This window comes from Alternaria arborescens, assembly GCF_004154835.1.
Source record: "Alternaria arborescens strain FERA 675 chromosome Unknown contig_1, whole genome shotgun sequence".
NCBI classification, from domain to species: Eukaryota; Fungi; Ascomycota; class Dothideomycetes; order Pleosporales; family Pleosporaceae; genus Alternaria; species Alternaria arborescens.
In genome coordinates, this window is record NW_021167856.1 from 613947 (window position 1) to 637237 (window position 23291).

The 23291-nt window shown below is 51.6% G+C and overlaps 11 protein-coding genes across 11 annotated transcripts; 5 read left to right on the forward strand and 6 right to left on the reverse strand.

Moving 5' to 3' along the window:
* Window positions 1-401: 401 nt before the first annotated feature.
* Window positions 402-4385, reverse strand: AA0111_g238 (hypothetical protein; the record flags this gene model as incomplete). Its single annotated transcript, XM_028648144.1, has 6 exons — window positions 402-2044; window positions 2092-2641; window positions 2707-3190; window positions 3244-3298; window positions 3354-4325; window positions 4376-4385. 6 exons carry the CDS (start codon window positions 4383-4385, stop codon window positions 402-404), a joined length of 3714 nt encoding a protein of 1237 aa, XP_028511731.1.
* A 482-nt stretch (window positions 4386-4867) lies between these two features.
* On the forward strand, window positions 4868-5606 carry AA0111_g239 (hypothetical protein; the record flags this gene model as incomplete). Its single annotated transcript, XM_028648155.1, has 4 exons — window positions 4868-5045; window positions 5103-5222; window positions 5271-5474; window positions 5524-5606. The coding sequence occupies 4 exons, from the start codon at window positions 4868-4870 to the stop codon at window positions 5604-5606; spliced, it is 585 nt and encodes a 194-aa protein (XP_028512193.1).
* An 802-nt stretch (window positions 5607-6408) lies between these two features.
* Window positions 6409-7571, forward strand: AA0111_g240 (hypothetical protein; the record flags this gene model as incomplete). The annotated part of the gene is made up of 4 exons (XM_028648167.1): window positions 6409-6466; window positions 6518-6678; window positions 6736-7308; window positions 7371-7571. 4 exons carry the CDS (start codon window positions 6409-6411, stop codon window positions 7569-7571), a joined length of 993 nt encoding a protein of 330 aa, XP_028511783.1.
* Window positions 7572-8111: 540 nt separating this feature from the next.
* On the reverse strand, window positions 8112-10044 carry AA0111_g241 (hypothetical protein; the record flags this gene model as incomplete). Its single annotated transcript, XM_028648178.1, has 3 exons — window positions 8112-8265; window positions 8319-9852; window positions 9975-10044. 3 exons carry the CDS (start codon window positions 10042-10044, stop codon window positions 8112-8114), a joined length of 1758 nt encoding a protein of 585 aa, XP_028511782.1.
* A 615-nt stretch (window positions 10045-10659) lies between these two features.
* On the reverse strand, window positions 10660-13337 carry AA0111_g242 (Transcription initiation factor TFIID subunit 5; the record flags this gene model as incomplete). The annotated part of the gene is made up of 3 exons (XM_028648189.1): window positions 10660-11686; window positions 11739-12739; window positions 13176-13337. 3 exons carry the CDS (start codon window positions 13335-13337, stop codon window positions 10660-10662), a joined length of 2190 nt encoding a protein of 729 aa, XP_028511656.1.
* Window positions 13338-13810: 473 nt separating this feature from the next.
* AA0111_g243 (hypothetical protein) lies at window positions 13811-14437 on the forward strand (the record flags this gene model as incomplete). Its single annotated transcript, XM_028648200.1, has 1 exon — window positions 13811-14437. The coding sequence occupies one exon, from the start codon at window positions 13811-13813 to the stop codon at window positions 14435-14437; it is 627 nt and encodes a 208-aa protein (XP_028511655.1).
* A 446-nt stretch (window positions 14438-14883) lies between these two features.
* AA0111_g244 (hypothetical protein) lies at window positions 14884-15846 on the reverse strand (the record flags this gene model as incomplete). Its single annotated transcript, XM_028648211.1, has 1 exon — window positions 14884-15846. The coding sequence occupies one exon, from the start codon at window positions 15844-15846 to the stop codon at window positions 14884-14886; it is 963 nt and encodes a 320-aa protein (XP_028511781.1).
* A 1527-nt stretch (window positions 15847-17373) lies between these two features.
* AA0111_g245 (hypothetical protein) lies at window positions 17374-17655 on the forward strand (the record flags this gene model as incomplete). The annotated part of the gene is made up of 1 exon (XM_028648222.1): window positions 17374-17655. One exon carries the CDS (start codon window positions 17374-17376, stop codon window positions 17653-17655), a length of 282 nt encoding a protein of 93 aa, XP_028511780.1.
* Window positions 17656-18352: 697 nt separating this feature from the next.
* On the forward strand, window positions 18353-18992 carry AA0111_g246 (hypothetical protein; the record flags this gene model as incomplete). Its single annotated transcript, XM_028648233.1, has 2 exons — window positions 18353-18626; window positions 18751-18992. The coding sequence occupies 2 exons, from the start codon at window positions 18353-18355 to the stop codon at window positions 18990-18992; spliced, it is 516 nt and encodes a 171-aa protein (XP_028511779.1).
* Window positions 18993-19387: 395 nt separating this feature from the next.
* On the reverse strand, window positions 19388-22033 carry AA0111_g247 (DNA ligase 3; the record flags this gene model as incomplete). The annotated part of the gene is made up of 1 exon (XM_028648244.1): window positions 19388-22033. One exon carries the CDS (start codon window positions 22031-22033, stop codon window positions 19388-19390), a length of 2646 nt encoding a protein of 881 aa, XP_028511778.1.
* A 393-nt stretch (window positions 22034-22426) lies between these two features.
* AA0111_g248 (hypothetical protein) lies at window positions 22427-23224 on the reverse strand (the record flags this gene model as incomplete). Its single annotated transcript, XM_028648255.1, has 3 exons — window positions 22427-22719; window positions 22775-23069; window positions 23117-23224. The coding sequence occupies 3 exons, from the start codon at window positions 23222-23224 to the stop codon at window positions 22427-22429; spliced, it is 696 nt and encodes a 231-aa protein (XP_028512063.1).
* Between the last annotated feature and the right edge of the window lie 67 nt (window positions 23225-23291).

Below are 23291 nucleotides of genomic sequence, written 5' to 3' on the forward strand. Positions count from 1 at the left end.
ATGCAACAGAATACATCTGCCTTCACCGGGTCACAAAAACAGTGCCCGTCACTATGCATTATCCTAATTCTATTTGTGAGCCATTACCAATGCTAGTGCCAATGCAAGCACAATTCGTTAGTCATGCCCTTCAACACAGTTGCATACGCTCAGCGTAGCCCGGTTTGCACAGTACCGATGTTCGCCTCTATTCAATCGATCCCACTGGATCTATCATTGATCCCAACTTCGCTTTTGCCTCTCTTAGGTGGAGATTCCAGACGTGCGCCTACTCTCTTCTCTTGAGGAGTAGTCGAAGGCTCATCCTGGAGTACCGGATCCATGCTAATAGAACAGTCAAGATCAGCAAACAGGAGTAGAGAGAAGGGGGGGAAAGGAGCAGGGGCTCAAAAGAAAAGAGCTTACTCCTTCTCCACGCCCTCAATGACAGGTACATCCTTCAGTTCTGCCGGTTCAAGCGCCGGCATGGCATCGTCGGCAAACACAGCATCCTTCATCTCGACATCCGCCGGTACATCCTCCTCGGGTTTTTCAGGTCGGCGACATACAGCCTCAGTGTATTCGTCCACGAGATCAGCTCTCACGTACACCACACCTGTGCTGACCTTCGGTCGGGATCCTTCCTCCTTGTCGAGCACTATACCCTCCTCTACAACAGGATCTACTTGTTCGTCGTTGTAGACTCTCCAGTCGTTGTTCTGGAAGTCGTAGATGTAGATCCAGTAATGGCCACCTTTAACATCGCCGCGGTGGGTGAAGACAGCATGGAGACGGTAGGGAACAGAAGTGCAATCTTTGAAGACGGTGTTGATTTCCGACTCCAGAGTCGTCATCTGGCCATCGATGCCCGACAGATCGGCGGCGAGGTTGGTGGCCCGAGTTTGGAGGGCGTCACAGAGTTCGGGAGGTGGAGTAGGCAAAAAGTCTTGCCTCGATGATACTGGCTCATGCTCTGCCTTCTCTGTGGCGAGACTTTCGACAAAATCGCCCGCTGCCTTCAGACAGTCAGGTAGGTTCATGCCTTCCATGCCTGTTGTCTGTAGCTTTGTTCGTTTTGCGTCTAGCTCGCGCAGCTCTTTCTGTTTTGCCCATTGCGCTTTGCGAAGTTCTAGCAATTGTGCTTCATCTAGTGTTGGTGTTCTCGCCAAGTAACGATCTAGATACATGGTCTTCTCTAGACCGATATGCGAGTGATCGTATACAGGCTGGCCCTTGTTGAATTGCAACCGCTTCACGTTGATGATCTGAATGGGCGCGGCCTGTTCGACATAATCGTATCTTGTGCCACTGCCACCTTCTATCTCACCTAACCCGAAGTCTTCGTCAAGAGTGGCATAGAGTGAGCGATCTCGTTGTCCAGTAGCCACGAGGAAATGATCTCGGAGCTCCTGGACTTTCTGTACACCATCTGGTTTCTCCATAACTGTGGTGACATCGCCAAAGAATAGCTTCTTGATGGCGTCTCCTTGCTCGCCTTCTCGTAAAATACTATCGCCCGTTATGGCGCAGGAGATGAGGTCAAATATGTTGGCCATGACTTCTGCGGCGTCCTGCTGCCGAGCGCTCTCCTCGATTCTACCAATCTTTGTACTTGATTGAACAGCGGGCTTCATGGCCGGCTTAGGGTCTGCTCGTGGCGGAATTGGGGGAGGTCGAGTCGGTGGAGCGGGTATGTCGCTCTCGCTCTTGCTTGCTGAACCATCATCGGCCATGACCAAATCAGCAGATGTAACCGGGGCTGCATCGGTATCATCCATGACGGAGTCCGCAGGCTTTGCCTCATCGCTATTCACGACTGAACCTGCCGGAGCTTCTGCGGGAATTGACTGCATTGCCGCAGGTGGTAACATGGGTCCACTGACCACTGCTCCGTCGATGGTACCTAAACCAGTGCGATCGGTAGTGTCCATTGGCGGTGACTGTGTCGATTCTACAGGGTTATCCGATTTGCAGAGTGCGAGAGAAGCAAGATCTATCGCAGGCTGTACCGTCTCTGTTGAAGCGGTCGTCATTTGCTCGAAGAGAGCCCGTAACTCACGAACGACTATCCAAAGTTAATCTTGATTCGCGCCAAGGGAGGTTAATACTGACATTTCTGTGCCGTCAAAACCCTTTCGGCTGTGACGAGCATGCGCCCAACTTTCTTGTTATTCAATGCTTCTGGGGAGGGGTCTTGCATATGCTTTTCAATATCGAGAATAAGATCTCTTAGAGGCTTGATAGTGAACAGGAATTGGAGTACGCTGTTCAGGTAGCAGGTATTGCCGATGTTGCGAAGCCCGACCGGCCATTTATCGAGAGGGTACAGATTTCGTCTGAATTCTGAGCGTTTCGGGTTGACATGGTTGTCGCCAAATCTTTGAGACTGGTCGTACTGGATGAGAGCGTGCGCTTTCTCCATTCTTAATCTTTCACTTGTGCCGATTTCGTATGTGCTAAGAACAGATTCTAGAACTGCAGGATCAAGCGGGACCGTTCTGTCTGTTTGGTCGAAGAGGGCGTATGCGTCACCTATGTCCATTTCAGGATCGCTCATCGTCCCGAATTTGGCAAAATGGCGTAGTCGTTCGCTGTTGCGCGTCTCTGCTATAATTTCCACAGCCTTTCTGGCAGTTTCTATGCTTGAAGGGTTGTCTTGAGTCTAGTTTGCGCGTTAGCATTCGTTCCAGACGACAAGCAGTCCATGTAGGGATCCGTGTACAGTACCTTAAGCGAATACATGGTTGGAACGAAATCGTCAGCTACGCTAGGATCAAGGTCGAAGAAAGCCATCGCTTGTTCGTACGTCTCGATAGAGCCCGAAGCTTCTGCTCGTATTTTATCGCTCTCACGCACGTCTCCCAGAACTCGTAGTTGCTTTCGCGCCTCCTCGGCTTGGATAACGCTGACATCGGCTAGGCGGGAACGGAAACATCCAATGATGTGATCGTCGCCTATTACGCTTGCGTGTGTTGGGTCGATACCAAAGTATTGATATGCGCGCTCGGCCTCCCGTTTGCTTGTGAGACCCTGTGAAGCCAACATAGCTACCTGCATCCCGAGCATGTCACTTTGGCGACCGGTCGCGAGATCCTGCAAGCATTCAAAGTAGTACGCCTTGTTCTCGATGTCAACGGCGCCTTGTCGAGAGAAGGCGAAGAGGATCAAGGAGTCGTCAAAGTCTCCAACGGCACCCAGACTAGCGTAGTAGCTATTTCCTGTCAGTAATCAGAGGACTGGCGAAGGTGAAGGCGGGGCACGTACGGATGATCTTCTTCGTGATTTGTACTGCGTGTCTCCCGTTCTTTCGCCTTGGCATCTGTGCAGCTTGTCAGTATCACATTGTGCAACGAGCGGCGCGTATAAGGACATACAATCTGCGCATGCTAATGCCCTTTCCATGTCGCCACGTGACGGCGTAGGATACATGGGTTGATGTCTACAACCCACGCGTTCGCTCTCTGGCATGTCCAATATTATGGTATTCAATTCATAGCGAGCGTCCTCGATCTTGGAGCGCAACGTCGATTCGAGAGGAGATGCGGGTTCCTCAGGCTTAGGAAGATACCAGGCTTCTACAAAAGTGTCCTCCTCTTCTTCCTGGTGTTTCTCGAAGCCCAGACGTCTCAGTATCGAGTCACAATCTTTACCAAAAGTCTTGAGAAACTTCTTGTTTAACAGCGGGATGCGCGCCTTGCCCTTTGCTGGTTTTAACGAGTCCTGCAGGTATGTGTTCAGATAATCAGGAGCATCGACCCTCCGTGCCATGCTTGTATCTGCTCGGTCGCCGGCGATCTGTTTCGCTGCTTCCCATCGCCTTCTAAGTTGAGCCTGGTTCGTCAAGGTCTCAATGTCGTGCTCCGAGAAGCACGGCGGTTTGATGCTGATCCGTACCTGGACCGAACATTGTGGGGCAGAACAGCGAAAGATATAGGTACGCGGCCGTAGCTGAGCCTCGAACCTAGCCGTGCTGTTTGCGTCATCCTCTCCTTGGTAGAGAAAGTGGTGCAGGGCATAGTCCTCGTTTCCCTTGCCACACGACTTGACTTTGGCAGCATCGATGCGATGGTCGACGAGTATATCGACATGCCAGCGACACTTGATGCAGTAAGAAGCGACCTTGTATACGGTACTCGAGGTTGGATCTTCGCCTGGCACGGGTAACAGCGACTGCTCGGACTTGGTAAACAGGTTGTGACGGCAGTTTCTAAAGGGCACGGCGGGGACTGGCGGGGGTTTGCTGTCGTGTTGCGGCGGGGGGCTGGTCAACAAGTTTCGACCGGCGCGTTCTTCGTGTCGTGGGTCGTACGTGAAGAGATCCTGGAGCAACCGCGGCGCCGTCTTGCCTGGAAGCCATAGTTAGCACACGCTGGTGGCACAAGAGTGGAAAAGGTACCGGGCGCCATGTCTGCTGGGGGTAGTAGCGGGGAGCAGCAGTGCAGCTTGTGTTATGGATGACAGAAAGCGAGGTGGAGTAGGACAGCACAGCAAGCACGCACGGCGATATGGGTGGAGAAGGGCGAAGAGAGGTTGCCAACGTGCGACTGAAGCGTTTACAGCGAGGGCATCGCGGGCGGCGACCGCCTAGCATACACTATACTGCTAGGTTCCAGAAGGAACGGAACAACTAGCCCGCGTGGACGAAGTTTCCACTCCAAGGGCTATGCATGGTAGAAAGTAAAACCATAGAGGCACAAGCGGCGAAGCAAACAGCCTCGCGGCAGTCCATGCGACAGCTCAAGGCGACGCGGCGCGCGATGATGCAGTGCCCGCCCGCCGCCTGAGCCCTGAGTGCCAAGACGCTTACCGTCTGGCGCAACTTGCCGCAGCCGACTTCACCAACGTCTATAGAGCTTCCAAGTCGACACCCACGCCCAATCCGCCCGCCATGGCCGACCAACACGTCACCTTCCACCCCCGGGACGCCCTCTCCAACACGGCGAGTACCACTCTCCAGACCACGGCTGTCGGCGCCGTCGTTGCCGGTGTTCAGAACACACTACGGAAGCAGAATGTCGGAGCCATGGGCATCCTCACCCGCTCGGGAGGCATAATCGCCCTATACGGTCCGTAGCAGGCCAATTGCACGCAAATCCATCACGATGAAGCTAATTGACGTGCAGCTGGTGTCGGAGCCGCCTATCAATTCACACTCGACGCGACCAGCAACCTGCGACAAAAAGACGACTGCTACAGCGAAGCAGTTGCTGGTTTCGTCGCTGGATGCGGTGTCGGTGTTGCCAGTACGCATATCCGAGACTCGTGCATGGCCTGGTACTGACAGACTACAGGACGGAGCCTTCCCTTCATGCTCGGTGCCGGAGTATGCTTCTCCACCGCCCTCAGTGCCTACCGATACGCCAATGGTATGCGCGGTGTCGGAGACATCCGCGACCAGGTCGATGACGATGGCGAGGTCGAGCGCAGGGAGGAGCTGAAGAAGGTGCGCAGGCGGCCACTATCCGAGACGCTCCAGCAACTGGGCGAGGGACGAGGTATGTTGAAAGGTGGGCAGCACACGCTCGCTGAGACTGACTCTCCTAGGAATCTATGGCCCCGGCTACGAGGAGAGGAGGCGGCAACGACTGTTGGAGAAGTACGGCATCGACGTCAAGGCAGAGCAATAGTCGGCTTGAAAGCAACAAACCATTTTTTGGAGTTTACCACAACAAATACCTCATCACAAACACCTGGGCTACATCTGGCTCGTGTATATACTATCTCGACAATCGAATTGTTCATCAAGATCGTGGCATTGTCTCTTACGCCTGTGGTGGGAGGAAGTCTCTCAGTCTCAATGTGGACCAAACAAAACCCCAATAGGCTCTGTTACGAATTGGCGAATACTCTGAACACTGATGTAATGAGCCATGCAGCCCAGGCTGTGTATAAGCTTGAGTTTCAGCTATCCGCTCTGTTCAAGGCCAATTGGTCAACGAGAAGAAGGCGCGCGATATCATGTGATATTCAGATGGCTCTTGACGATTTTCAGTCTGAATCTACTCATTTGGGTCAACAGTCTTGCTTCTGCTATCGGTGACAACATACTAGATGCTATTGGTGAAATGCGGGGTAGCGTGCATCCCACCAGTTCGACCATATCGCGTATCTCGGTCTTTACCTTAAATATGCTCGCTACTACATTGTTCTCGAGAAGAGAAAAAAAGTTCCCTCAAAGATCATTTTATCACTGAAATTGAGTAGGAGTCCAAGTCGCAGATCATGTAGACCAGCGTGTTGCATGATGATGATATTTTTGTCGCGCTCAATGCGCGTCTCTTTTCCAACCCCACCAAACCACCTCATGACGCGTGAACCTCTCCCAAGACTCCTCAAGGTCCAGCGCATTTGGTAAAGCGGGTAACGGTAACTTGAAGTTCTAGCGTCTTCGAGTCAATCAAGCTAAATCGCGATTGAACCTCATGCACAATGGCCGAGTCCAACCTCAAAGAGACCTTCTACCGCCAATTCCACCAGGATGTCGCAAGTGCGTAGTTGTAATCAATAGCATTAGATACACTAGAATAACACATACCAGCGCTCCAAAGGCAAATCGAAAGCTTATCCTCCCTGTCGACATCTGGTGGCGAGCGCAATCAAGCGATAGACGACTGCCTCGCAGGCATAGATCGATTATCCCACGATGTCCAAGACGCTTCAAGTCTTCTACCCGCGTATGATCAGCGGACATATAGCGAGGTGAGTTGTTATGAAAAAGTTTGAGAATGGGAAGATCGAGCTGACGAGAGAGTATAGACCATCAAGAAGTTGAGTGAGAAGTTGTCAAGTGTGAGGAACAGCTTCGATCCACCCAAGAAGTTCAGTTTCAAGAGCAAGAAGAAGGATATCATGAAACCAGAAGCTAAACCGGAAGTATTGGGTACATCGAGTGCCAAGTCGTCTCCTCTACTTGAACAACAACCATCGCAACCATTGCAACATCAAGAAACGGCGCAACAGGATTCGTTCACGTCGACCCTCTCCCACAAGTCGCATGCCCGTATAACTCTCGCTCAAGCCCCTTACGTCACAAGCTCACCAACGGTTTCCCATCTTGCCCACTGTGTCGTCGATCTTAGCGCTCCAACAAAAGCCGACGCACCCTTCGCCGCTCTTTACCTCCGCTCCATAACCTCCTCGCTCATCATTACCGGCCAAGTCGCAGGAGCAATCCACATCACAGACGTCTCCAACAGTGTCATAGTAACAGCGTGTCGACAGTTCCGTATGCATGGCAGCAAAGACGTGGATGTGTATCTGCATAGTACTAGTCGACCAATCTTTGAGGATTGTGAGGGCTTGAGGTTCGCGCCATTACCTGATTCCTACGTGAGTCCGTCTTTTGGAATTTAATAGCCTTTGTTCATATAATAGCGCTAACGATCGTGTAGAAGACACCAGAGATCGAGCAGTCAGCCAACCAGTGGAATCAGATCGATGACTTCAAGTGGTTGAAGGCCGAGCCAAGTCCACATTTCAACATACTCCCTGCAGCTGAACGTGTTTCTGAGGAGATTTGGAGCAGAAAGATACCTGGTAACGATGAGAGCCTAGATGGTACCCTGCAAGCTGTTGGTATACGGTGTCGATAAATGTTGTCTAAGACAAACGACTATACAGTCAAACTTCAAGACAAAGAAAGGTTTAATGGATATAAGGACTACTTTACCCGTAGATAGAACATGACAACTTATCTCAATACACTTCAGTTAGTCAATTATTCAACAATAAATGACCAAATGGTCATCCAATTTCCCGTCAAGCCCACCAGTATCTGCCAGGCAGATTGTTCTTCACGAAACGCCCTCATCAAGATTTCACAATACACAGAAGATGATTTTTGACGGCCGTAGTGAAAGGTGCTGTATATTGTATGCTGATTTGTTGCGGCCGTGTAACTGGTAGTACATGTGAGGAAAACCCTGCCTAGCTAAGGAACTCGCCCTAAAAAGATCATACCATCACCCTTTTGCCCGAAAAAAAAACCACGATAAGTATGCATAAAGAGCCAGAATGCTGCATGCTAGACGCGATGCGCGATGCAAGAATGCCCACCAGGCCGACCTACCACACCAACAGCACACTTCTGTTGTGACGGAGACCAGTTTGCGCGAAAGAGATAACTCACTGGCTCATGCGAGATGAACGAAGACGAGAGCGACGACGATTGCTGTGAGAGACCTCTTTCCGGCACCGACGATATGACCGGTGTTGATAGGGACTTCGATATAACTGGGAGAGGGCGCAATTATCGTACCGTTGATGCCGCCAGATGGGTGTGGGTAACTAAGAGACTGGTTAGTGGATGTTCAAGGGTACAAGGAGACTGCAAGACATACCCGGATCCGGAGGGATAACCAGAAACACTGGAAGGGAAGCTTGTCGCTACAGCCTGTGTGTCCGTGTTTGTGTTGTTGTCAGCCCCGTTTGAGGAAGGTTCTGTAGTGACGTATGAGGTGAACGTTTGCGTCTGATAGCTCGTAATCCTAATCGTGCTATCGGTGACGGTAGATTCAGAGCCTGCTGAGTGCGAGGGGTTGGGGTAACCAGATGTCGCAGACGTTCTAGCCGGATATGTACCAGAGCCAGTACCCGAAGATCCTGATGCAGTGCCGGATGAAACAAAGTAGCTACCTGATGAAGGCCCAGCCGATGGGCCACCAGACGGAAAAGAGGTGGGCACAGCATCCGTCTCGGATCCTGTGAGGAGCCTGCTTGAGGAAGGTCCAGCAGAGCTGGCACTTGGCAAAGATGCTGTGGGAGAAGAAGGTAGAACAGCAGTGCCCGAGCTTTTCAGTATGTCTGAGCTACCCGGTGGCACAATGTATCCACTCGTAGACAGACCAGCAGGGCTTGAAGAGATAGCCGATTTGCTTGATGACATTGCATACCCGCTTGAAGATGGACCTGTGGTTAACGAGACTGTGAAGGTAGTTGGCACGGTACCTATGTAAGAGCCTGACTGTTTAGTCGAGATGCTGGAAGGAACGTTGTATCCACTCGACGATGAATCAGTAACGGTAGCACTGAGGGAAGTAGGCACGGCATCTGTATTGCTACTAGGTGGGGTTGCTGAGCTGGAGGAAGCATAGCCTGGCGTCGAAGGAGTAACCGAGTTACCGGAACTGGGTCCCAGAGATGGAGTGACCAACGAGGTAGGTACTGCATCGGTGTTGCTGTAGGATGGAGTTTCTGAACTACCAGAGGGAACAGAGCCCGGGTATGACATAGATGAGACCGCTGAGCTACTGGGAACCACAGGAGCTGGAATCGTGAGCGATGAGACCAATGAGTTATCAGGAGGTGCAACGTATCCAGTCGAAGAGCCGGTAGGACTGAGTGTAGTTGGTGAACCGGAATAAAACGGACTGACGACATCTAAGGTGGTAGATGAAGGGATCACAATGACAACGCTTGACCCAGGATACACAGACGTAAGGGTGACAACGACAGGGCCGTTGTAAGACTCCGACCGAGTGATTACGCTCACACTAGGCACCGTGACATAGGCGCTTGAGGAGACGTCCGTTGGCAGTACGCTTGACTGAGGAGCAGAGCCACTGGGATATTCGGAACCGGTAGGAGAGATCGAAGACCCAGGAATGGTGCTGACAGTGATGCCTACAGACTCGGTGGGGTATGTAGAGCTAGCAACGGATGAAGAATTAACTGTAGTCGCAGGTGGTCCATACCCGGGAGGTGTGGATGAGAGAAGACAGATTGTTGTTGTTGCAGTGACATAAACGACGGATGTCTGGGCGGTTGTAGTATAAGGAGGGCAGCTCGCGATATCCGTGCAGATCTCGGAGACTAGATGAGTTGACGTGACCATAACGACCATGGAGTGCGTGTCTGTGAGGGCGCGCTGGACATCTGTTCACATGTCAGGGTTACCTGATCGTTCAGGATCGCCAGATCTGGCTTCGAGGAGTGTCGCTACCCTATTGAGCAGCAATGCTGACTAGAAGATGGCATGGAGGAAGTGTATGACTTACGAGGAGCTGCAAGAGGCTGGACTGCGAGAGCAGTACCTCCGAAGATAGCGGCAAGCTGAATAACCTTCATGTCAAGCGTCGGGCTGGCAGCTGAGGCGAGGTTGGATAAGAGAGTGCACCTGATGAGCAAGATGATCAAAGGGCCAGATCAGTTGCCGAAGGAGGGCGATGATGGTTGTGGCAAGCGAGTGTAGGAGGTTTATGTGGGCAGAAGAGAGATGATAAACACTGGGCGATGGACTATATCAAGGGAGGCACGAGTGCCAAGGGATGGGCGACCTCTGTGAAGCTTTGAGGTTAGGGAAGGTGCTCTCAGATCACAACAAACAAGTCCAAGTGGCAGGGGAAACAACCCTCGGAGGCCACTGGGATGATGTAAAACTACGGCAATGTCACGAGATAACCTTCGGCAGCTCCAAGCGCGATCGCAAGAGACCAGTTTTTCACTTCAAGGCCGAGTGAGGCCAGAATCGCAGATATGCCTAATAGACGACTCACGATGCCGTCCGAACACGCTATTGTGGGAGATCGGGGTCAACAACATGGAGTATGAGATTAAAAGAATGAGATTCTACATGCGGGTATACTATAGCTAGTCATCTTGATGCTTTTACCTCCTAAAAAAAAACGCCCGAATGCACCCATCCGTATATGAACACCTCAAGGCCTAGCTTGATGCTAAGCTCTATTGACGTGTCGGTAGATACGCACCACCGGCAAGGACCAAATTCATCCGGGTGAACTGTACCTTATACACAGGACTGTCTTTAGTCGGAAAGACGCTGATCTGGTCCGCCGATACACCTGCCTCCTTGTTGGCCTTCTTCCCCGTGACTGTGGTGCCACTTGCGCCCTTGGTCGTCATGGCGCCATCTGCCTTCGCAGCCACACCGTCAGCAGCCTTATCGCTAGTCTCTTGCAGTACATCCCAAACACGAACTGTCTTATCCGCACCGGCTGAGACAAGAACGCTCGACTCCACACTCCAAGAAAGCGACCAGATCCCGCCTTTGCCATGTCCGCGCATGCGCTTGCGTCTTCGCCCAGTTTCAAGAGTCCAGAGGATAATGTTGCCAGCATCGTCAGCGGATGCTAGGGTTCTGCCGTCAGGAGAACAGGCTATAGCAGTTACATTGCCTGTATGACCAGTAAAGAGGCGCAGGCAATTACCACCGGCGATGTGCCACATGCGCACCGTGCGGTCGCAAGAGCCGGTAAATACGTAGAGATTGTTGGGATGGAAAGCAACGCAGTCAACGTCGTTGTCGTGGCCAACATAGATGCGTAGAGGTTCAATGTGATCTGTTGACCACAGACGCGCAGTACGATCATTCGAACCAGTGAGGAAATAGTGTCCATACGGCCCCCATTGCAGGTCCCAGACAGGATTGTCGTGTCCGCGATACGCTACAAGACAGGTGTATGTATCTAATGACCATAGCCTGACGGTCTTGTCTTCCGAACATGAAAGGAGGCATTCTGAGTTTGTGGGCGGGCCAGAAGGATACGGATTTGCTGTGGAGGGTGAGAAGGCCACCGCAGTAACAGGGCCTGAGTGGCCAACAAGCCGCCTGGAAGACGATGGCTGAGCGTCTGGGTTGTCGTTCGGAGAGGTGAGAGGACTGCCGTCCATGGACCAGACGCGGATGTAGGACTCGTTCATGCCGGCTGCGACGAGCTGGTTGTCACCAGAGAAGTCGATACAGTTGATACTGTTACCGCGTCAGTCATTAAATTTCAGAGGGGTATAATGAGTTGACTGACCTGTCATACGTGTTATGAAAGGTGTACATGGTCACGCTGACAGCGGGACCAACACCGCCTGTTCTGCCTTCCATCTTGTAGCGATCTCGGTGCTCTATGATCTTTTGAACCTCCATAGAGACGTCGCGCGCTAGAGAGGGAGGCAGAGGAACAAACTCGCGCGAAGGCCCGTCTTCTGTTGGTTCCTGTTTTATGCGTTGCTCAAACTCCTCTACCAGACTTGGTTGTCCTGGTCTTGGCGCATTTTTAGCGTCCTCGTCTTGTAGAGCTGCTCGGACGTCTTCCTGCAGATCTGCCTCCTGTGGGTATGCTCCTAATTGTAGCCTGATTCGGGCAGCTTCCGCTTCGGGATCGTGGCGCGCAGTAAGAGGATGACCTGGGGCGTGTCCTGGAATACCTTCATCCTCCGCTGGGAGCTCGTCTTCGCCATGTCCACTCGCAAGAATTGCTGCAATGCTTTTCTCGGCGGTGGCCGTCCGGTCGACAGTGACGATGTTCAGGTGTTCCCGGATCACGTCTATTATTGTCGCACCACCGTCAAAATGCTTGGATTCGAGAAATTGAATGAGGTTGAAGAATGGCATCGTCGTCAGCGTGATCCGGTATTTGTTGTCGATGTACAGCTTCGCTATTCGACTCTCCTGCAGATGTGCTTGTAATCGCACTTGGCGAAGTGTCTTGATGTCTTCGTCGTGGTCGCGCTCAAAGAGGCCCTGGTACGTCGCAAAAAATGTTTCCGCGTCTTTCGTGTAAAAGTCGCGCACCAGGTCCAGAAATGAGTACACAAAGACGGGCCATAGCAGCTTTCGCAACTCTGGTCTATACAGGTCCAGGTTATCTTCGGTGTATTTGCGTAGAAGCTCGAATGCTTTTGTATATTTCGCGCCGCCTGCTTCAGTACTCTGCGCCGTGAGCGGCTGGCCGTTGGTCTGCGGTTCAGACTCCTTGCGGAGCATCGCCTCGGTGCGAACATAGCCTTTTTTTGAGAGGTACTCCAAGACCTGTGCAAAGGTTAGCAACGACACGCTCCAAGGTACAGTCATCCCCAGGTTGGAAGCAATTGATGCTCCAAGTGCGCAATACCATATTGTTGCTACTGGAATTCGCCGCATGGGCCTGGCTGTGCAACGATGCGCTCATATTTGACTGTCGTGACGTTGCTGGCCAGGGTGCAAAGCAGAACGCGCGAAGCTGGAAACCTGTCGCAGTAGAGAAAAAAGGTTGTGGTAGATATGTAGTGATAATGTGCGTGCAGAATGAGAGCTGAGCGGCGTACAAGGTGGAAGGAAGCGCAAGTCAAGAATATAGCCAAGGACAGCTTTCTTTCACCAAACGCGACATCCAGAACCAGCTGTAACAATGCGCTCTCACTCTTCGTAATTATACAGGCACCACAATAGCAGACGACGTGATGATAGGAAAAAGAGCTGTACCCACAATCTGGTTCAAGTTCTGCTGGGACTGCGGCCCTGAGGCACCTGGCGGCGGAGGACCGCCTTGTGGAGGCATGGCGTTGTGTGGTGGTAAACCTGCGCTGGGTGGTCCATTTCCTACACTCATTTGCCTTACAGGCCCGGGCCCTTGCGGGGGCCCTGACATGGTTGTGGTGTTGCTCCTTCTCTTCTATATTGGCAGATGGCTGCTCTTTCACCTCGAGGCTGGATGGAGACCGGTCGCAATGCGCATGAAGGACCGGAAACGCCTTCCGATGGTTGCTTCTCTGTCGCAAGTGGTAGTGGTGAGATATCGACGCGTGGAGTCTCTGTGTAGATAGGTGAGTCGCGTCTGAAGCTTCCCAGGACGTCACCGAGCCTAGCCGTGTTGCGGAGTGAAAGACGGAAGTGAGGTTCGACTCGCGCGGCCTGCCAAGAAGGCCGCGCGCATGCATGGCGGGCGGCCCTGAGCTTCCCCAGCTTCGACTCCAAGACACGCAACTCACGCCAAATACATGTCGCATTACTTTTTGGCAAACCTACTCTTGTCGCAGACAACCTCTCTTTAGCCTCATAAACCAATCAACCTCTCTGGCACTCTGGCCGCTATCATTGTCCACACCCTCCAGACATCCCACCATGTCCACCGAAGCCGATCCACAAACCGCAAACGAGATAGACCAGCAACAGGCCGGAACCACCAAAGCTTCTGAAGAACCGAAAACATATCGTGAGGTCGCTGCTGAACACATCGACACCCTCAACGAGATCAACCACCAAATACCCAAATTGCTCAAATATTTCGCAACCGCCCTTAGCCAGCTCACCAACGACCCCATCCCCTTCCAACATGACGCTATGGAGTGTACCCCTGGCACCCTAGAAGCGCGTAAAGAAGCTTTCCGAATCAATGCTCTCTTCGTCGGTGCGTCCTGCGAAGTAATACGAACAGAGTTGGTGAAGCAAATCAACGCTCTGGAGCGGTACAAAGTCATCCCAAAAAGCCACCCCAAGTTCACCGTCACGCAGAGACAAGGGCAGGGGCAGAAAGGCAAGGAAAGTGAGACGGAAGTTGTGGACCCGGAGAAAGAAGTCAAGAACGGAGGCTATGGGGAATTTGACGTTGGCGTGCTGAACGCAAGGGCGAGCTCGGGACAGGTTGGGACCGAAGATGTTTTGGATCGAGCCAAGGCCATACTAGAGGAGCTACAGAAACGAACTGGAGGTGCGGTAGGCGGAGAAGAATACATGGATGTCGATGGGTGAGAGTGCTAGGACGTATTGAGTGAGATGCGTCCAGCCGAGCCAAACAACCGAGCAGCATGCACGCGATGCACTGCAAGCGACGATCCTAGGGTGATGATTCATGCCCTGAACAACAGACCATGTGCGTTCAGGGATTTCAGGGAGTGTTGCCAAAGTGTTCATCCGAACGGGCAGTGAGTACCTGGAAACTAAAGGGCGGTCACAACGACCAACACAGCCGAGCCAGAGGATAGTTCAACCTCAAGGAGTCCAACAGCACCCTCCGACTCCCCATTATACAGTGTGATGGATGACTATGTGCCAAGTGCGCGAGTTTTGTCACTTTCCGGTAAGTGGATGTAACGAAAGAAGTAGTCTACGATACATTTACACATCAATCGAGCATCTTGAATACAACAGCGATAGCTTTTTGACTATGATCCTTGAGCCTCTCGTCCCTCGATGATCTAACGGCCTCCCTCAAGTGCCTTCTTCATAACTCCAATGTCTTCCGGTGTAGTCCTGCAACAACCTCCAATCAAACCAGCCCCAGCCTCAGACCACTCCCTCGTTTTCTCCGCCAACGTAGATCCTTCTGTTCTCTTGCCTCCCCACTTCCTTGCCTGAGCATTCCACTGCTCACCAGAATTGGGATACACAAGCAATGTCCCTCTCTTCACTAACGGCTTCAAGTTCTTCATAGCAGCCAACGCCAAGTCATCCGGTACGCAATTGAAGCCCAGCGCAACCACCTGTTCCACGTCATCAAAGAGCGCTGCGATCTCCGACAAAGATGTTCCATCGCTGATGTGCGAGCTGTCTCGTAGTGTAAAGCCAAACCAAGCTTCTGTCTTTGGAAACTCTGTGGTAAGGAGGTTCAGGAGAGCTTCGGTTTCGCCTTTGGATGGTATGGTCTCGCAGGCTAAGATGTCGACGCCCGCAGATACAAGGGCCTGGATTCGTCCGCGGTGGAAGTCCTTCATCTCTTCTTGGGGGATAGAATAATCGCCCCGGTATTCTGAGCCATCTGCAAGGAAAGCGCCGTATGGGCCTACGCTGCCCGCTATGAATAATCTACCGCGAACACCTTCACTTGTTTCGGTAACGTATTCATCTCTTGCTTGCTGAGCTAATTCCACGCTCTTTGCCACAACTTGCTTGGCCTCCTCTTCACTCAGGCTTAAGTGCTTGACTAATCCTGCAACGGACGCTTGATAAGATGCTGTGATCGCGACATTGGCGCCCGCACGGTAGTAATCGAGATGCGTTTGTTTGATTAGGGACGGCTGATCCAAGAGAATTGATGCGGACCATAACGCGCCGCTTATATCTGCTCCCAACGTCTCCAGATAAGTTGCCAGTGCACCGTCCAGGATTATGGGAGAACCTTTAGCGATGTGGGTGGACAATAAATTTAGTGGTGATGCCATGGTGGATATCCCGAAAAGAATGCGCGAAGAGTTTGGATAAGAGTAGATTATTCAAATTCCGACCAAGATTGAAATCTGATCGAGTGTGTTGGAGCTGTGTGTTGGAATTTAGTCATTGTCCGATGTGCGGAGTTTTGAGCGCCGATGCTCAATGGGCATTTGAACGTCCAAAGAAAGTCTTACTTAGGAAGCCGTTGACCATGCTTTAGCAGCACCTCCTATCTGCCTGACCTGCCCAGTTTCCATCGCACAAGACAGTGTAATATATGATGGCCTTCCATTGCCCGATCCGATCGTGGGTGGTGCGAATGCGTGTGATTTTATAGAAGCGGCGAATGAGCAGGAAGCGCTAACAGTAACTGTGGGTCCCTAATCGACGCGTCGCGAGCATCACTCTTCCACCTTGTTCCTGCATACACGACATGACTATTGCAGACAATTACCATACATGTCGGAATGCCTGCCCAGTATCGAACAGATCTAGTATATTGTTGTCAACCTAGCTCAACCCATCTTGAGCCCATATCGGTCGCCGCTTCCCTTCATTCGCCAGTCGGACCAGGTTCACTTCATCGGACAGTCAGTCAGAGGCATGGAGAACTTCGACCCTTCGTCTGGCCTTGTATACAGGGAGACTACGTCAGCTTCCGTCAGTTCAATGATACCAAAGTGGACAAGCCATTCCCGGGGTAGACGAATAGACCCATCGAAGCATCGGCGCCTAACTCCAGGATGCGATACCCTGCAATCAATGGCCCTCCGTTGTTGTATCTGGAACATTGACAATATGGAATCAGAGGCTCTACAATGGCTCAGGTGGTCCTACGCTAGTCGCTTGCACGACTATTTAAAGTTAACGTGGGTCGCAGGTCGCACAGAGACCCAAAGTGCGATGGCTAATCTAAGTGTCCAGTGACACAATGACCTTTCGGACTTGGAGTCTCTTTCGAAAAGCATTTCCCGAAGATGTTGATCGCCACTCTACCTTCCATGTGTATGACAGGGAATCCGAAGGTCTCTTACCCTCTGTCGTCGATCGCTTGGTCAAGCTCGACGGTGACATGCTGACGTTCCTCTGTATCCGAACCGTTGATATGGCAATTGATCAACTCGTTTCTCTTAATACCATCAATACGCTTGCGGTTCTTGCAATAGAGATTGGAAGCAACGATCGACTTGGAAAATATCGCGAAACACTGACCGTTCAAAGGCTACGCGACTGGGGTCGAAGCGTCGGCGAAAGTGGTGCTTTCAAAAAGTTGCGAGTACTTCTTATTGACGGTTGCAACTCATTACCAACAAGACTTGTCTTAGCGTGCATCTCCAGCTTTCCCAGCTTGAATATTGTTGGAATCTCTGGCCAACCAGATCCATCTGAAGAGGAACCTTACTGGGGGAATTGGCGCCAACATCCTCATCTGGAGTAAGTGACCTAGATCCAGACGTTGGCTCATTGAGGTAACATAGTTTTTTAGCCACTGGGACAAGATAAACTCAGACAGCGGGGAGAGAAGGTCTAGAACCACAATGGCTTCTGACATGCGAAGATTGTATGATGCCTCGCTCGAGTTGTCGCAAGACGGATCTCCTGGTGGTGGAACATACCGATCATTATCTATGCACTACATCCAACGTAGTATGCCTGACACGGCTACAGAGATTGCATGGTTTGTCCGTGAGCTGAAAGACGAACCTGCTCGGCCCGTGAAGCGTGTCCAACAAGACAAGTCTCGATCCGATACTAAGAAAAGGAAATTACGTGAGGATAAGAAAGTTAGCATAGGTTCGCTACTGGGAAGCTTTACCTGAGCACTGCATTGGCTGGGCAAACAGCAGAACCTATTCATACTCACTCAGTCCTTCGAGCGTACCCAGAAGGGATGCTAGACCATCTGGAAGCAAGAGTCACATGGTAATAGATCGGCATTCTCCAGCTGCGGCACAATGTCGAGTTTTTTTGAACACGAATGAACCCAAGAAGACCAGCTGGTCGTATTCTTTGCTTACTTGGTTTTTTTTTGTACACCAATACTACGAAGGGGGTCACATCGGAGTCACCAGCGTTCATGGGAGCAGAGGAAGTAGAGGGTCTGTGTGAGACCAATAAGGGTTTCCGTGCCTTTGTAGAAGGTTCTAGAAAGGTAAACAGGTCGCACCTGGCATACTCATGAGTCGTGGATGAGCTTCCTTTGCCTTGAGCGATAAAGCCTCAAGCCTGTTGGTGCGCTATGCGCTTTTGTTGAGACGGGTGACAGTGCGCATGCGCATGATAAGACAGTAGCACAGAATTAGGGAAGGCATCGTGGCTACGAAGACAGTCATGCCTCTGACCAACGAGGAAGTCTTGGGGACTGTGATATCGACCATGAGCAGTATCTACGCCCACAAACGAACATGAGGAGTGGTAGATGCAGGCATCCCTGGGGGAATGTGGATCAGCGCTAGTGACTGTTCCGGAGTTGGCGCTTGGCAGCGGGGCTGAGACCGCCTGCGGGCTCCCCCATAGATGGTCCCCTCGCCACCCTTCCCTTCGCCGATTAATACCCTCAACCGCTCCACTCAACTACTCCGACCTTTATCACACACGACTACGCTCCACTTTCCCACCACACCCACAAACGACCGCCCTACTACTCTTAGCACCCACAGAGCGCCCCCAGTCGATTTCATGACCACGGACATCCAGAATCTCAAGTCCTTCGATCCGTTCGCGGAGGCTGATGATGCTGGAGGAGAAGTAAAGTCTACTCAGCAAAACTACATCCATATTCGTATCCAGCGTATGTATACCATCCAATCTTCTGTTATTCGATCTCATCATCTGCGCGACATCGGCGCGACATTCCTTCCCCTCCTCCCCTACGCTTCAAGAAATCGCGCAAGGCTGACGTCAACCCCCAACAGAGCGCAATGGTCGCAAGACTTTAACGACGGTCCAAGGCCTGCCTAAGAAGTTTGACCAGAAGAAGATTCTCAAAGTCATCAAGAAGAAGTTTGCCTGCAATGGCACTGTCGTCGCAGACACTGAGATGGGAGAGGTGATCCAGTTGCAGGGAGACCAGCGCAAAGATGTTCAAGACTTCTTGACCGACAAGAAAGAGGGCCTAGGCCTTGATGGCAAGACCATCAAGGTCCACGGTTTCTAAACTCACAAAGGACGTGGGTGCGATGCACACCGCCGCTCCTCCCGCCGAAGCCGAACGACCGCTCCAAGGTCGAGCCAACGATACGGTCGAGGATGGCCATGCCGGCATGTCGTATATGTGGAACACACATCTGATAATGCTGAGCCGCGGTGTCGCAGAGCAGATATGTCACGTTGGAGGAGGATTACCGCTTTCCTATCTCCATCTCCTTGAAAGAAACAGATATATACATTTGAGGTTTCGCACGCTGAAGTATCAGGTGCTCTAGGACGACGGGATGGCGATTGAGATGCTAGTTTCGAGGAATGCAATGAATCAGGGAGTGCTTTTACATTATTCATTGTTTCAAGTGGCCAGCTTCGGGGTATTCAACGGTTACTATGTCATGATATGCTCTACTCATCATCTTCGTACATGACTTCTGTGATAGCATCGTTCTTCTTAGGCGCTTTAGCCTCCTGTTTCCGATACAGACTAGCTAACTCCTCTGCCTCAGTAGCCTCATCGATCCCCTTATCCTCTCTGACCTTCAAGAATCTCGGAAACCTCGTACTCAACCCTCTCTCCTCACTGACCAAGCCAATCGCAGCCGTATACGTCGGACTCAAAGTCAAGTCGGCGAAAGCTACCTCCCAGACCTCTTGCGGTTCGAACCAAACAACTGGCGTTCCAGCTCCACCATTGTACTCTACATAATGGGGTTTGCCAGAGAGCACGTTTGTGCAATCTGGGTCGTCTGGGTCGTACTTTGCGCGGTTGGCTTTGTAAAAGGTGTCAGTAAAGCCGGACATGCATTTTGTGACTGCTTCTAGTTGTCCAGTTTCTGCGTTGCGGATGGCAAGGAGGATAGGTGACCACCATGCTGCCTTCCGACCAGAACCATGAAAAGCGGCAATGGGAATCAGGTCGAGAGTCTCGGAGGTGGTACTATAGTCCTTCTTCACTTTGAGCCAGCTGTCTAGACGCTTATCCGGTTCGTAAGTCGATAAGAGTGCTTTACGGCGGCCAGATGTCTTTGGTTCGTCTTTTTCGGTTTCGTTAGAATTCGACTTAGCTTTGGACTTTGCGGGCTTCTTTTTCTTGGGTGTTGGTGGAAGCGAGGGCGTCTTCTCAATAGCTTCGTCGATTTCGGCGAGTAGGTCGGGGTTAGGGAGGTTGTCAAGAATCTTCACCATGATGCCTTCGCACTTGATTTCCAAGGCACTTTGGAAGAAGGCTTGGACTGCTTCTACGTCGGCGGACGTAGCATCTAGGCTCTTGACCCACGTAAAATGATGTGGTATCTCCACAAACAGACTTCTGAGTAGAGACCTCCGTTCTCTGAAAGGCCGGTTCAGTAGCTCTTCGCCATTCAGATACATCAGGTCGAATGCAAACAGACAGACGTCGATCGTCACGGCACCGACGACGACGTCTTTTCTTGCGCGATTCGCAAGTGTTTGGAATGTCTTGAGGTCTCCGCTCTCCCGATCGACAGCTACAACTTCGCCTTCAAGAATGAAGCTCGAGACGCCCTCTCCTCGTATCTTAGGCACCAGCGCTACCAAATCCGGATACTTGTCAGTCATCACTTCCAGGTGTCGTGAGAAGATTGTGACTTTGCCCTTAGCATCACAATGCACCTGCGCTCTTTGTCCATCGTACTTGTACTCGCAGGCGAAGTCGCGTCCTTGTAGTTTTGTGAGCATCTCGCCCATATCGCGAGTGATGCTTCCTAACATAGGTCTTAAAGGGATGTGTAGTGACAACCCACAGCGCACGAGTAGTTCGTCGCAAACACCAATCTCGAGAAGCACAGGTATAAGGTCGTTGTAGTTCGGTCGTCGAGCGAAACATGCCTTTACGATCTCTTCGTTTCTGATGTATGCCTCCGTGAGTTCTTCCTTCTTCAGTTTTGCCATCTGCTTCTGATCACGAATCTCGAACTCAGCCCCTAGAGGTTTCGACAGCATGAAGGCACGGGACAAAGCGATAAGCATCGTGGTCTTGACAGCTCCAATCCGCAGATGCTGTACGAGCGTCCGTACAATGTAGCGGCTTTCTTCAGCACCCCGTGTATCCTGCACCAGTCTTTCGACAATTCTCTGCTTGTTCTCCACACTGCCATGTCCCTTACTGTTTGCGATCTTGACTAGTGAGTCGAAGACACTCCTGATTGTCAGAGGCTTCGGTTTGCGAAGGGTGAAGCTCTGCTTCTTCTTTGCTTCGAATGCGACATCGCCAGCATCGCCATATTTTGCGTTCAATACTTTCAAGCCTGCGTTATCCAGCCCACAAACTTTCTTAAGTGCTTTCGAGATCGCTGAGCCCCCCAAACCAAGCTCCAGATCGATGTAAGGGGGCGATATCGCATTCGTCGCGAGCCAGACGGCTGGAAGCAGGCTATCAGGATCGCTTTCGACAATCGTTCGAATAAGGTTCACAAGCGTGTCGACTATTCTGATGCGACTTGTTGTACTGTTGACCAGAATGAAACATCGTGTCAATAACGCGTAAGTCGCATGCCCTCCGTCGTTCACCCAATGTTTCTTTAGTTCCGGGATGTATTTTGCCGGTTCAAATTCGAGAGGGCTTTGATCGAAGGGTATGTTTGCTGTTATCGCGTCTTCTTCGGAGGCGGTCGATTGGAGAGATAGCGTGTTTTTCTTCTGGTTGAGTTCGGCAGCCTTTGTATTTTCTACAGTGGCTTCACGTATTGCTAATTCGGAATTCCCATTCTGTCCTTTTATGTCTTGTGTCGTGTCTGCAGGGACTTTGTCGGGCTCCTCATACAGTTCATTCGAGTTCACCGGCTCCGCCGGCTCCTGATTTGACCCCTGCTGTCGGTCTTCCTTATCCCACTGCTCCTGAAGTTTACGCGCGAGTTCTTCATCGGTCAGGCCTGTGTTGTCCTGATCCACGGGCGGTTCGCTGGGGCCTGTGTTCGTTGGCGCATCTTTGGGTGTCGCTCTAGCCGTTTGCTTTGCGAAGAAGTAGTCCAAGCTGCGTATCGGCTTCCCTGAGCCATCATTCTTTTTCCGGCGTTTGGAGGGACTGTTCATGATGTGAAGATAGGTTCAAGTAGCATGGCCACCAGGAAAGTGGGTGGTAATATGCCAGGAGAGTGGTGGTACGTCATGACGCGGGCGCTTGGACCCAGTCAAACTCCATCTCACGTGCACACGCGTCGCGCTTCCAAGCTGGGAGGTTCGCTCAAGCATGCCCAAGTCCATCTGATTTGAGTATCTGGCCCAACATATCAGAACCTCCGTATCAACCCCACTATTCCAGGATCATTGTAACCCAATTGAGAAACCTGCGAGATTTGGAAGTCTTTACGATGAAGCTTTAGTATAGAGTAAGGACAGAAAGTAATGTCTGATCGGACTCTATTTGAGACTCTCATCCTCCTGGACGTCTAATACATGGATAGTGTCCCAGTCCTTCATCTCTTACTAGTCATAGTAATCGAGATCAGTAATCTCCGCCTCAACCATGGGCTTCTCCGGGCGTTCAACAGGCCTCGAGCGTTTGTTGTACCGACCATGATAGCCATCGCCACGGCGATCTGAAGAGGGCCGACCATCAGCACCGGGTGCGTCACTCCAGCTACGAACAAGGCCCTGGGTGTCGTCGTCAGGACCACGAATACGCTTCTCCTGTGCCTCGTCCCACAACTCGAACTTGCCAGTGTCCTTGTTGGTGAATCCTTGCTGGCCTCGAATCTGCGAACCCACTGCGTACTTGACTACACTTCCGAGTCAGCAACCAACCAGAGGTATCGGGAATGACACAGAACGTACGAAATAGCTTGGCTGTGTCTTTTTGAAGACCATCCACCAGAGTGCGAACCGCCACGACAGGACACCCGCTCAACTCGGTGCGCAACAGCTTTGTCTGGCCGTCTTGATTGCATGTTAGAATAGCAGCGAATCTTTTGGTGCCTTCATCCTCGCAGATGACGATATCTAGCCTCGTGTCAATTCCGGTGTTCAGCATTGGTACGAGGGCTTTACCATAGAACTTGAATCGCTCGCTGCCGTAAAGAAGACGACAGTTGCCGAGGGAAATCTCTTTCAGCGTCTGAATCTCATGAAGCTGACGCTGTTAGCCAAATAGAACACTTTAGAGAATGAATCAAATACCTTGTGGGTGCTCTCTAACCATGGCTGTGCATTAATCTCCATTGCGGACGTCTGGCGTACTAGCTCACCAGTATCGGCGGCGCTGGTGGAGCTTACAGCAACAGGCATCGTGCTTGATCCGGTGATCTTAAGCCAACAGATGTCGATAATCTGCGTCAGGTGTCGATAGATGACC